Raw genomic sequence first — 14,457 nt, 5'->3', positions numbered from 1 at the left:
AGGTGGGGTCTAGTTTGGTGGAAGCAGGCCAAAGAGGGAGGGTCTTAAAGAGGTATATCTTGTCCCCACCCAGCCTGTTCTTCCCTTTCCCCCTGCTTCCACTTCCCAGTTGCCATGAGGTGAGCAGCTCTGCTCTACCATACCTTTTTGGCCATGATGTTCTCCCTCACCACAGGCCTATAACACGGAGTCAGCCAACCATGGGCTAAAATCTCTAAATCTGTGGGCCCAGATATATCTTTCCTCCAAGATATTTTTCCTCAGGTATGTTATCACAATGATGGAAAGCTCACTAACACATTACTTAAAATAGTAATCTTCAGAATTTACAGGGCAGTTTTTAAACTTTATCTCTAAGGTGGTCAGAATTTCTGGCAATGATAATTATGCAGTTGTGAGGACATGAGAAACAAAATCCATGAAATTCTTCAACAGTTCTTCATATCTCTCAGGATTAAGACAAAATTATTGAATGCTGTGATTCTCAACTAGTGCATATCAGTCACTTGCAATTTCTCAATCAACAGTTCTTGTGGTGGAGGTAGGAAAGTTGCTTTTCTTTCTTTTTTTTCTTTAGATACTGGGGTTTGAACCCAGGGGGCGCTCTACCACTGAACTGCACACCCTGCCCCTTTTGCTTTTTTGAGAAAGGGTATCACTAAATTGCAAAGGCGGTCTTCAGACTTGGAATCTTCCTGCTTCAGTCTCTCAAGTTGTAATTTCAGGTGTTCACCACTGTACTGGCTGGGAATTTACATTTTTAACAAGTTCTTAGGGGATGCTGCTACTATTAATTTTAGACTACACTTTAAGAACGACTAGGCTTTCTCTCCTAAATTGTGGTAAAATATACATAACAAAAAAATGTATCATTTAAACTACCTTTCAGTGTCTATTCAGTGGTGTTATATACATTTACATTGTTTAAACACTTCTAACATCCATCTCTAATACTTTTTCATCTTCATCAGAAAACCACCGTTTTAATGTGACCTACAAGGCACCGTCTCACACTGTGCTATCCCATTCCTTCTCTGTGGCAGGCACTTAGAAAGGAGCAAGGTTAACCTGCAGCATGCTAGAAGGACTCTGCTTTCCAAATACAAAACAGAGAAAGAATCAACAATTATTTCCTTAGATAGTTACCCTTTTCCATCCCTCTTAATTAGAACAAAGGCAGTTTAGGGGAATCGAATGGAACAGAGGCTGTTAAGAAGAGAAGACAAACTGCCACTGAGTGCAGTTTGGGTAATAATAATAAAGTAAAAAATAAAATCACAAAACAAAACCATATAAACATGTACACTTACTATCAATTATATTGAAGATATGCATACTGGAGATATTAATTCAAAAATTAATAATTGAGGGGCTGGGGATGTGGCTCAAGCGGTAGTGCGCTCGCCTGGCATGCGTGCGGCCCGGGTTCGATCCTCAGCACCACATACCAACAAAGATGTTGTGTCCGCCGAGAACTAAAAAATAAATATTAAAAAAAAAATTCTCTCTCTCTCTCTCTCTCTTTAAAAAAAATTAATAATTGAATACCTACTATATGCCAGGCACTGCTTTAAGCAAAATACAAAAAGAATAAAAATCACTGGGCACAGTAGCACATGCTTGTAATCTCAGCAACTTGGTAGATGGAAGCAGGAGCATCACAAATTCAAGGCCAGCCTCAGCAACTTAGCAAGGCTCTAAGCAACTTAGCAAGAGACCCTGTCTCAAAAAATAAAAAGGAGTGGGGATGGAGCAGTGGTAAAATTCCCCTGGGTTCCATCCTCAGTACTCCTCCCTAAATAAATAAATAAACAAATAAGTAAATAAAAACAAGCGATAAAAACCTGAGCCAGAAGGACTTAGATTCTACTGGGGAAAAAATTGCATTATGTCAGATTCTGAGTGCTGGGGTTGGGGAAGAAGGTGGGTTTGAAGTGTTTGTATGTCTAGAAAGGGGATGGACACATGTGAAATTTTAGTTAAGGGAGCCAGGGAAGTTCTCTTTGAGAGTGTCACTTTTGAAGGAAGTGAGGGAGCTAGTTATGCAACTATTTGGTGGAAGAATATTTTAAGCAGAAAGAACAGTAAGTGCAAAGGCCCTAAAGTGATTTTAAGGACAAAGAGAAGAGTGGAAAAGAGCAAATAATAGGAAGAGAATTAGAATCTGAGGTCAGAGGTACGTGGGTAAAAGTGGCAGGCAGAAACTTGAAGACATGAGAGGTTTACCTAGATCAGAAGATATCTCCCAACTTTCTCTTACTGCATGCCAATAACTTTTACCTCCCTAAAGTAAAAATATGATTAAAATATATGCAAATACGATCTAATTATAATCAGACATATGACCAATTTAAGAATAATGTTAAAAATTTATCATTAAAAACAGTCATGAAGTACTTGTGAACTTGGTTTTTATTTTATAACAAAATGAAAGTATAAACAAGCTCTAGTATCATCAAGACCTTTTCTATCTCTTTGAGATAGAACATATTGCCCCAAACATCCAAGACAAAATTTTCCATCCTCTGGTAGATCACAATTAAAAACATAGGAACCCAAAGAAAAATAGCCATTTAACCTTCTGGCTGTTCTTGCAGCTTGTCTCTGACTGACCAGTTCCGTGTCCCCAGGGCCCTAGCAGGAAGTCAAGTTAAAGATTCATAGCTCTCTAAGGCTATGATTAGCAATGGCTGGCTAATCTTAAGGGTGGAGGTTCTCAAACCTTAGTATATGTATAAGAATCATCTGGAGAACTTGTAATAAAGATTACTGGACTGGGCTGGGGTTGTGGTTCAGTGGTAGAATGCCTGCCTAGTTGTGAGAGGCACTGGGTTCGATCCTCAGCACCACATAAAAATAAAGAAACAACAACAAAAAGATTACTGGACCACTCTGCCAGTTTCTGATTTAATAGGTATGGACGGAAGAGGTATGGTTCACACTGTCCCAGGTGATGCTGATTTTGCTTGTGTGGGTTCTTACAATTAGAAAAACAGTGCCTTACAAATATTATTGCTAGCTCCTGGCTGTATATGGCTAACTGAGATGAGGCTGGCTCAAGTATTGCCTTCTTTCCTGGTAGTTCCCTTCTTTCTACAAAAATCCATTCCAGCCTCAGAATGGGCAGTGGACAGGAGTGAGAATGCTCCCCACCTAGACTATTTTAAGATACTCCTGGAGAACAGTAATGCAACATGGGACATGACAAATCTTTTGAGAATCAGTGAGGATAAATGAAGGTTCAGTAAATGCTGGAGAAAAAAGGGGAACTTTGGAAGATTATCAGATTTAGTTTTGCTTAACCTACTGTCAAGATTAGCTGCAAGTAACATGTTGCTATGAAGTTTGGCAGTATTTATTTTTAAAAAAAAATTTTCAAAACTATACATTACAAAGATCCTTAACATATAAAAATTTAAAACAACAACCAGGATGCTGGGGAATACGTATTTCCTAGCTCTAGAGACTGGAAGGGCCTGGAATCCGTAACACTTTAATAGCAATGCTACTGTCCAGTCGGCAGAACTTAGTTTCTAAATACCTACTTCCTAGCAAATTGAATCAGGGCTCCTTAGAGAGTAATAGCTGATCTACACCAGGACAGAGAAAATATAAGAGCCTACAGCATCTTTTAGTACCAGAACGTAAGGAAGTATTCAAAAAACAAAAGGATAGAAGCATGTGAAGGGACACAGAAACTGATCTAAAAGAATCTAAACTAGACTTGAGAAAATAATGTTATAAGAGACTATAAACCCACATAAAAAGTATGAGTCCATAGTAATATAAGTAACAAGATGAATAAATGGGTAGAGGGGATAAATTTTCTTACATAACAACTATCTGCAATATAGTATCTTGGATTGGATCCTGAAAGGATATATGGACATCACTGATATAACTGATGAGATCTGAATAAAGTACTTTAGTTAATAGTAATGAACTAATATTTACTTTCTTAATTTTGACAAATGTACCATGGTTATATACAATGTTAACATCGCAAAAATTGGATGAGGAGTTTACAGAACTCTGTACTCTCTCTGCAGCTTTTCTGGAAATTAAAATCATAGGTACTTGGTTACTAATGATATCTCTTTTTAACATATATTTTATATTTTAAAAATTTAGAATTTGATGTTATCTCTACAAAAAATATTATTCTCACTTGCACTCCAAAAGAATGGGGTGGGGCACAGTAGGAAAAGGGAACAACTCCAGGTAGACCAAGAGTGTACAGATGAGGGTCATCTGACTAGTGTACCTTGGTGAAATGAGGTGGGAAAATGATGGCATACATTTTGTCACACTCTAAGGCCCCTTGATATCCTCACGTGTAGCTGGCATCACCTGGCAGCTTGTTGGAAATGCAGACCCTCACTTCCTACCCAGACCTATACAATCTGCATCTTCATTTTTTATGAGCTAGCCAGGTGACTCATGAATATTAGATTTGGGTATGGAAATGGACACCCTTATTCATTCAACAGTTGTTGAGTACTTACTATGTGCCAGACCAATGCCACATATTCTAGAATAGTGCTACTCAGCCTTAGCTAGGAGCTTCACAGAAATGCAGATTATCTGGCTCACGCCAAACCTTCATACTTTCTGAGACTGGGAAGTAGAAATCTGTTTTCATAAGCTCTCCAGATCCTAAAGTTTGAAAAGCACTGCTCTTGAAAAGTAAACTTCAAACTTTGCATATTGGACTCTCCAGAGTATCTTAAAAAATAAAATAAAGCTCAGTGCACAGGCACAACATAGACCAATTAAATTCAACTTCTGGGAGCATATTTAAATTCCACCTTGGGCATATTTTCAAGATTCCCCAATAATTCTAATGTGCTGCCATGTTTGAAAAAAGCTCCTCTATAACACAACCATTTGTAGTCCCTGCTGAACACAGGCTATATTAATGACCAGAGTACATCTGCAAAGCTTGATACCTTTGTCTCTGGATGGATTAATCCCTCTTTTTAATAGTTAATTTATGGAAGAAAAAGCAGCTCTACCTGAATTCTAACTTCTACACATCCATATGTAATCCATTATTCTGGAAGTTTGGAGTTCCTGTGGAATGCATTAAAATATGCCCAGTTTTCAGATTTTACAGAGCATGCACTCTCTAACACACTACCCAGTACTTGGTGACATGCAGTGAACTGTCCTACAGTTGTCTTACCTTCTCATCCCCTTTGGAAAAAAGAGATTCTGTTTATGTCCCTCATCTACAGCACCTGCCTGCCCTCATGGGTGAACATGTGTCTGATTATCCCACAAAGAATGACCATAGCCCACACAGCAGATCCTATCACAGAGATGTGAAACTGTTCAGCCACTTCACTCCTTTTTATAATGTTCCACACTACCATGACCTTGGCTGGAAGAAATTATTTCTGGGGCAACAATTCCATTCCCATGTCCCATGCAAAGAGTTTTTAATCAATGTAAAAACTTAGGAATTTCTCCAATTAGCCCACAAATGCCTATTTAATCCTTTAAAAATTGAAATAGAATATGACCAGTATGTTTGCTGTCATAGGAAAGGGTAAATGTGAGGAAGAAACTTGGAAAATGTGTTTTGTGAATCACAGTCAATTTTAACTCTCAGAAGAAAAAAGCCAAATGTATTCTTACTCTGGGGACATCCAAGTTCCCATGCATACACTAATCAATACTGTAACTTTGTAATTATGATAAAACTGCTTAACAGACCTACTAGAAGAAATGATTAATGTAGTTTATGGAAGGTGAAGCTTTCATGCCCACCAGAACTCACGTAGAATTAAAAAAACACTGATTTGGTCCCACATAAAGCAGACTATAAAGGTTGACCACAAAAACCAAAACCAAAACCAAAACCAAACCCAAACCAAACCCAACCCACTAACAACAAAAACAAAAAAGGAGCTGGGGAGGGGGGTGCTGGGGATATGGCTCAAGAGGTAGAGCACTCGCCTGGCATGCGTGCAGCCCGGGTTCGATCCTCAGCACCACATACAAACAAAGATGTTGTGTCCACCGAAAACTAAAAAATAAATATTTTTAAAAAATTATCTCTCACAAAAAAGGAGCTGGGGCTGTAGCTCAGTGGTGGAGAGTACATGTGAGGCACTGGGTTCGATTCGATTCTCAGCACCACACAAAAAATAAATAAATATTGTGTCCATCTACAACTAAACATACGTATATTTGTATAGATACATTTATATATATGTGTGTGTACCCCAGATGAAAAAAAAAACTCTCAAACATTAACTTGTTCTGAGTTTTTTTTTTTTTTCTGATCAGACCTGAATGGATTAAATCTCATGTCTGCAAATCTGAGAATGGATGGACATTTTTCTGGCTTCAAACACTGATTGCGGTGTTCTGCTGTGTGACACTGACTTCTGGATCTGTCTGCCAGGCTACCCAAGTTGTGTGACACATACACTCTACCTCCATCTTTTTTCTCAACCTTCCCTGCAATAAGTTTCATGCTGATGTTCTGGGACTCCAAATCTACTGAGATGACACTGGCCCTACTTATTCTGGCTGTGGATGTTGTGACCATCCATGTTTTCCCACAGTAAGAGTCCTTTTGTCTGTCACACACACCTCAAAGAGTTTTGCCAAATAGGCAGTGCAGTTTGAACTGAGAAATGAGGGGAAAATGTGGTATTAGTTTTTTTGTTTGGGGTACCAGGGACTGAACCCAGGGCACTAAGCCACATCCCCAGTCCTTTATGTTTTATTTAGAGACAGGGTCTTGCTGAGCTGCCGAGGCTGGCTTTGAACTCATGATCGTCCTGCCTCAGTCTCCAAAGCTGCTGGAATTATAAAAAGTGGTGTTTTAGGAAGACAAATCTTGGCACAGAACATAGGGCAGGCCTGGGGGGAGGGAAGAATTGGTTAAAGGGAGCAGAAGACGATGATATGGATATGGAACTAGGTGGTGTCACAATCCTGTAGTTTGACTGGGTAATATAAAGGAGACAGGATAGCTATAAGAGAGAAAATGAGAAAAATAATAGGAGGAAAACAGAGTAACTCAGTTTTTATGGGGGTGGTTGGAACTGCCTTATTACCATTTGGAACATTGTTTCTATAGGGAAAGAAAGAAAACCACAGGATTTAAAAACAAAGATTTATAAATAAACCTTTGTTACCTGGATAGTTTTCAAGCTTGGGGGAACTTAACAATTCTACTGTGGTAGACCTATTCCTTGATGATCTTTTCTCCTCTCATCAGTATTCTAGCCCTTTCCACAATGGCTATTTGAAACTCTCCAGGCATAGTTGTTGATCCCAGACGTGTGACATATACACTCTACCTCCATCTGATTTTTCATCTTTCCCTGTAAGCTGGGAAAATCACCAATCTTCCTTCATTGTGAATGAGCGAGCCCTTCTATCTGTGATGGCTCTCCTGAGGGACACTGCACCAAACCATCACAACCTCTAGTTCCTTACTATCCTCTGCCTTTTACTTGCCAAAGGTCATCACCCCATCTTAAATAAAAACAAAATAAAACAAAAACCAGCAACAAAAACCCTCATAAAATATTTGCTCATTATGGAAAATTTGGAAGCTAAAAAGAGGTACAAAAAAAGTTCTGAAAGCACTTACTACCCAGAAATAATAACTTGGTGTATTTATTTCCAGACTTTTTTTCCTATTATCACACATAATGCACATTTCTCATCAGAAAAATACTATATCTTACTTAAGTCACAAATACTATTCCCATATATTAAAACAAACAAACTTCTGAGAGCTGTGTAATATCCAACACACAGATATAACCTGAATTTAATTTGCCCTACAGCTAGAATTGTTCTCAATTTTCACTATTATATATAATGTTTCAATGACTAGTTCTTTTTTTTTTTTTTTGGTACCAGGGGTTGAACTCAGGGGCACTCAACCACTGAGCCACCACATCCCTAGCACAATTTTGTACTTTACTTAGAGACAGGGTCTCACTGAGTTGCTTAGTACCTCTCCATTGCTGAGGCTGGCTTTGAACTTGCAATCAAAGTTCTCCCTTTAATTGCCTCAGCTTCCCAAACTTCAGGGATTATAGGTGTGTGCCACTGTGCCCGGCTTCAATGACCAGTTTTCTAAATTTTGTTTTGTTTTTGAGATGGGGGTCTTGCTCCGTTATCCAGACTGATCTCTGACTCCTGGGTTCAAGTGATCCTCCTGCCTCAGTCTCCCAAGGAGTTGAGACTGCAGCCTGCTACTATGCCTGGCTCTTCTACATTAATCTTTGATGACATTCCTAATTATCTGTTTTCTTAGAATCTTGCCAGTGGAGGGTTAAAGATTAGGCTATATAAAAAACAAACTGCTTTCCAGAAAGGTGAAATCAAGTTATACTTCTACCAGTAGATATCAGGTATTTCTGTTGCATGTCATAATAACACTGAGGTTCCACTATCTTGGACAAAACATTCACCTGTTGTCAACATCCTATAAATAAAATACTAAAATTCCTTTCATAGCTCAAGTGATTTAATCAATAATAGGTATTATTTTACCTTCACTTTACCACCCACGCTGCATTTCATTACAAGGTTTCTCCCCATCAATAGCTTCACGAAAATTGCTCAAACACTATCGATCCTGTTTCACCACATGACTATGTGTTTTAGACTCACGGGGAGCCCATTTTACTATACTCTTCCCACCTTCATGGCCATTTGACTGTACTGATCTCATTTTCTATGAGGATTCAACCCTTTCTTATGTTACACATCACCTTCTTTTACTTCATGTCTTATTTCTATGTCTATCTTCTTTAATGATTTCTTTGTCACTTTCTATTAAACTATGACAGGTCTCCAAGATTCAGTCCTTACCACTATTGCGTGCTACCGTAGAGGGACTCCTCCATTCTATTTGTATTTTAAATATTTTTTTAGTTGTAGATGTAGTTGGACACAATATCTTTATTTTATTTATTTATTTTTATGTAGTGCTGAGGATTGAACCCAGCGCCTCACATGTGCTAGGCGAGCACTCTACTGCTGAGCCCCAGCCCCAGGCCCAGCCTCTCTTCCATTCTATTTTAATAATCAGCTCTACACCAATGGTTCCCATATTTTTCTGTCCTATCTCCTCTGGTCTTTGACAAAGGGATCCCATCATCACCTACAATTCAAAGCCACCTACACCAAAAACAACACACCTTCTCTGCCAAATAAACATAAATCTTTTAAGTTATTCTTGATTACTTCCCCAACTTCCTTATTTCTGACAGTGGGGTAACACTTCTATACTCAAACGCTTGTCTTTTAAGTTCTACCTTACATTATTCAAAGCCTCCAAACTTTTGTTTCTTCAAGACGTTTTCTACATACAATCCCTTTTTAGCATTTCCACCATCACTTCATATATGGATTACACTTATACTGTTCCAGGTCACAACAATTTATCTTGTATGCAGATGTCTTGATAATTTTCCAAAGATGTTTCTTTGATGACTTCAGCTTGAAGACTTTTTTTTTTTAATTCAAATCAAACAAATTCAAACTCCTCATAAAGACCTAATACCTCCTGATCAAAATCCAAGGTAATTCTTTCTTCTTACTTTCTTCCTAAGAACCTGTCCAGATTCATTATTGCCTCTATCTTTGCTCATGTTACTCCCACCTCCTCCAATGACAAATGTCAAATGAAGGAAGCCTTCAATTTACAATCCTACCCTTACAAATCTTTTCTTTTCTCTGTATTCCTGAAGCCAGTTGTATACTGGCTCTTGGGAAAGGCTGGTGAGAAATCCTGTTCTATAATGTTGCCAGTAACCCTCACCATAGCAGATTTCAAGCTACCAATGTAACACTTCAATTCTAAAATTAAAAATGGGAAAAGATATGCACATATGCACAATGTTGGCAGGAACTGGCCCCAGGACACCACAGCAGTACTTTCCAGAAGTTAGTATATATTATTTTGTATAGGTTGTCTGGGTGCATTGTGTAGATTGGTTTACTCATGGCAATAAGCTAGCCCTAGGAAAAGGAGCAGTCTATTCATGTCAAGCACTTTCACAATATAACAGGGCACATAGTGTGTGCTCAATAAAAACCTATTGGTAAGACCTGAGGGGTGTGATAAGCAAAGCCAAACATGGGAGTGGCTACGTAGGCATATTCTCATTTAGGGTTGGTTAGCAAGAACAAACAAAAAAAGCAATGAAGGAGCAGAATACTGTGGAAATAAAATCAGAATGGGAGCTAGGAAACACTGGTTATGTCACAGCTTTATGCCTGTGTGTGACTCTTAGCAAGTGAATTCCTTTCTTGGGTCTTTAATTACCAAATGTGTAAAAATTAGGGAACTGGACTACATGAGATATCTTTTGACTGTAAATGCTCTGAGACGTGGGTTCAACTCACAAGAACACAACCCACAATCCACTGCATTGGGAATAAAAATGATTGTAATAAATTCATTTTAAAGTCTGACAAGTCAATGGAGTTTGAGGTAACAAAATTTTCTGACTGTGTGAAGGAACATTCTGGTAAGGCCATTCCAATATTCTGATCTAATAATCACCCTATAGAAGAGATAATATCCTTAAAGCTGCATCTACTTCATTCTACTCTCAAGGGAAAAGAAGTATGAAAACTCACTTTATATCTACTTATTCCAAGATATTTCCTAGAGTCCCTCATCAAAATATTATGTATGGCCAGTACTACGAATTTTTCACTAATATGACCTGAGGATTTAGGAAGAACAGAATAGACCCAGTTAACCTCAAGGAATCCATAGCAGTGTGGGTCAGGTGCCATTTAATTCCTATTCATTCACAATCAATGCAAGCTTTGGACCCTTTTTCTCAAAAACAGGCATATAATCATAAAACTTGAATAAAATTCAGATGTTCACAAGACCTCTCATCTGAATAGGTGTCCAGAGTACTGCAAGTTAACCAGACCTATCTCTACATATACAAAACAATTAACAAATTCAAGCTCATAAAAGTCTGTATTGTTTGCTAAAGGAGACCAGCAAAAATTTCTAATGGAAATAATTAATGTAAAGGTCCATGGTTTCAAAGATTGTTTTAGTTATTTGAAATTTTATTCACCTAGAGGACCTTATTCCTGACAAAATCTGGTGTTCAGGTTACTATGGTCATTGACAAGAGTAGCTTATTCCAAATAGTATTGTGGATAAGTCAAGTGTGCTTCAATTATGTTTCTATTTGATCTGCTACTCCTTTGGTTATGGTTGCTTATCATCAATCTTCTTTCTTGAAAAGCCATTTGCACATGAATGTGTATTTCCATTTCACAAATAAATCTGCATTATATGACTCTTCCATTTCACATTAATGAGACCCAATTGGCCATGGCAAAGAGCACAAATTTCAGAAGAGAGGGCACTGCCTTCAGCACTGTAGTTGTTTTTTTTTTTTTTTTTGCAAAGTGATCATGGACAAGTCACTTAACCCTCTGAACTGTTTCATTTACAAAAAGGTGAGAGGCTAATAAGACTTACCAGAGAGGGCTGCTGCAAGAAATTAACCAAATAAAATAATGTATGTTAAGCATTTAGCTATAAAATAGGCAAAATAAAGCAGATCCCATGATAGTGCTCACAAAAATATCACATGTTCACAGACCATTTATAAAGAACTGCTCACATAACCCCTCCTAGGTGTTTCAAGTTTTTCTATCTGAAGTAAAATAAATAATTCTTTGATGGCTGAAGGAACTGTCTTAGTTAAGTTCCCAATAGTAAAGTTCTAAAGCATCATATGCCTGAAGAGAGGCTTTGGAAGTTCCATGATGCTCTAGTATAATAATCTCAAGACACGAAGTAAAATCAATCTGAATTCCGACTAATCAAAAACACTTTCACACAGGCTGTTTTATTTATTTATTTTTAACAAAGCATTGATTCTTTCCCTTGTCCTGCTAAAAAGCTTCACAATATTTAATAGAATATACACAAAAGATTTTAGGTGAATTAAATCAAACTAACAAAATCAAATGAAATCAATACCAGTATTTGGATTTTTCTTTTTTTGCATTATAGGAAGTGATAATCTCCAGGTGCAACATATTTTCCATTCTATTCTTCACTGAAACACAAGATAAGCCATGTAAAGCATTACCCTTTTGATTATTATACTAGAGCATCATGGAGATGCAGGCTACATACTAAGCTTGGGAAACGTACACATTCAGTATTGGTTGGATGTGCTGGAGATACAGGGCCTCTCAACACAGCACAATTTCTTTTCTTTTTTTTGGGTCACTGTTTCATTTACATAACAATGTATATTTGCATTCTTTCATTAGCCAACTTTGGGGTTATTCTTCCTTTAGAAATTAAACAACTTTTACTCGTGGTTGTGACCATCAGCTCTGGAGACTGAAGCAGGAGGATTTCCAATTCAAAGCCAGCCTCTGCAATTTAGCCAGGCGCTGAGCAACTCAGTGAGACTCTGTCTCTAATAAAATACAAAAAGGCCTAGGGATGTGGCTCAGTGGTCTAGTGCCCCCCGAGTTCAATCCCTGGTACCCCTCCCCTCCCCCAAAATGAACAACTTTTAAATAATCTTGTACCATGGAACAAAACAAACGCTCATTATATCTCATCAAAGTTCATAAAGGTGAGCAAGAAAACTGTCCTGGCACCTACAGGAGTGAAGATGCCAACACCAATTTCTCAGCCCTACAGTAATACCAAGGCTCTCCTGGTTTAACCAAGAAGAGGAATTAAGTTCTCAGTTCCTAACTTCAAAATACCCACCACACAAATGTCTACCGAGAAAACGAACTGCAAGTTCTACATGTACATAAAACTTTCATCCAAGAAATTCAAAGCACTTAGTTGTGAGACTGCTTAAAAGTCATGTACTCCTCCTCCTTTTTTTTTTTTTTCTTGTGGTGCTGGGAATTGAATCCAAGGCCTTGTGCATGAGGCAAGCACCCTACCAACTGAGCTATATCTCCAGCCCCCCCCCCCTTCCTTTTAAGAAAACATTCACTGAGCCTGGGGTTGTGGCTAAGAGGAAAAGCACTCGCCTGGCATGTATGGGGCACTGGGTTTGATCCTCAGAACCACATTAAAAAAAATAAAATAAAGGTATTGTGTCCACCTACAACTAAAAAATAAATGTTAAAAAAAAAAAAAAAAACAGGGCTGGGGATGTGGCTCAAGCGGTAGCGCGCTCGCCTGGCATGCGTGCGGCCTGGGTTCGATCCTCAGCACCACATACCAACAAAGATGTTGTGTCCGCCGAGAACTAAAAAATAAATATTAAAAATTCTCTCTCTCTCCTCTCTCTTTAAAAAAAAAAAAGAAAAAAAAGAAAACATTTACTATTATTCTGTGGGATCTTAAACCCCTTTTCCATTCAGACACTTAAACCGTGGGAAACTCCAGACTCAGGTGGTCTGATAGCAAGAATAAACTCTTCTGATGATGGGGAGAGAGGCGGAGAGGAAAGATCAATTAGACTGATAGGGAAGGTTAAGGTGGAAAGCAAAAAGTTATAGGAATACCAAATGCATTAAGGTGCTCAGAAGAGAAGGGAAAGGAGGGAGCAAGAACCCCTTATGTTGGTGGAAGCTGGATAAATAGAGGGCCAGGTGCCAGTGTACTGGGTTAGTCTCCAGAGTCTGCTTAGCAGCAGCTTGCTCAACCCTAGCTCTGTCTCATTACTGACACTAACAAGATGGAATTCCAAACCATCGTGCATCAAGAAACCCAGCAATTCCCCGGCCTGAGCCGCAGGATTCCCTCTTCCCCAGCCCATTCTGAGTCTCACCAGCTGCCAGGCGCAGGCCGCGGAGGCTCCCCATGGCCGCCTACTCCGCCAACCACACGACACCTACCGCGGCAGCGGTGGCGCTGGTGCGCTCAAAGTCACCCCTCGCCGGTGTGGGAGGGACGCGGGTGGAGCAGACTGGCGGGCCGATGGGCGGGGTGAGGGGCGGAGCCAGCGGGGCGTGCGTGACGCGCGAGGCATGTGGGACGTGCGCGACGTGACGCACTGAAGACGCAGGAGATTCACCTCGTCCCGCCCCAGGGCTGCGCGTCGTGCCCCGAGTATTAGGCGGTGCCTGTGAAGTGTGGGGTCAACTGAGATGTTTGCCTTATTAATACAGAAAAGTTAAAGGAAAAAATGTACAACGTTTGCGAACTGTACGCTTCGGAAATACACTAAGTAAATCAGTATTTCAATATGCCGTTTTTCCGGTGTTTTCAATGAATATATGCTATTATCAAAAACACAGTTTGGACTCAGTGCCTACTAGAGGCCCCACGTCTTGTTGGCTTTTGGGGAATTTCAGAGGCCAGTCTGAAAAGTCAACATGTTGCTAACATTTTATTTTCTATTTACCAATTGAAAAAAATATATTTTAATCATTTCCATCACTTACCCACCCACGCCACCAGAAAAGTCCTTGTTTCTTGACCCCGTTAATGATCCCAAATTATTA

At 39.1% G+C, this 14,457-nt stretch overlaps 2 protein-coding genes across 4 annotated transcripts in view; one reads left to right on the top strand and one right to left on the bottom strand.

Annotated features, from left to right (window-relative positions):
- The window catches only part of WDR5B (WD repeat domain 5B), a 33,404-nt gene extending 25,507 nt beyond the window's left edge, over nucleotides 1-7,897 (top strand). For both annotated transcript variants that reach the window (XM_081301169.1, XM_081301166.1), the window contains one exon: nucleotides 6,295-7,897. The gene's annotated coding sequence lies outside the window, so the exon portion shown is untranslated. The remainder of the gene's footprint in view (nucleotides 1-6,294) is intronic.
- FAM162A (family with sequence similarity 162 member A) overlaps nucleotides 1-13,937 on the bottom strand; it is a 29,643-nt gene extending 15,706 nt beyond the window's left edge. Inside the window, exons 1-2 of one of the 2 annotated variants that reach the window (XM_081301172.1) lie at nucleotides 13,782-13,869; nucleotides 1,147-1,206 (exon numbers count right to left, since the gene is read on the bottom strand). In XM_081301172.1, coding sequence (XP_081157298.1) covers nucleotides 1,147-1,156 — 10 coding nt within the window. In that variant the 5' untranslated portion in view covers nucleotides 1,157-1,206; nucleotides 13,782-13,869. Of the gene's footprint in view, nucleotides 1-1,146; nucleotides 1,207-13,781 lie in introns of both variants that reach the window. The other variant, XM_081301171.1, reaches the window with a different exon arrangement.
- Nucleotides 13,938-14,457: the final 520 nt, after the last annotated feature.

Source organism: Spermophilus citellus (assembly GCF_964194105.1).
Source record: "Spermophilus citellus genome assembly, chromosome: 7".
Classification (NCBI taxonomy): domain Eukaryota; kingdom Metazoa; phylum Chordata; class Mammalia; order Rodentia; family Sciuridae; genus Spermophilus; species Spermophilus citellus.
This window is presented reverse-complemented; position numbering and strand designations above follow the sequence as displayed.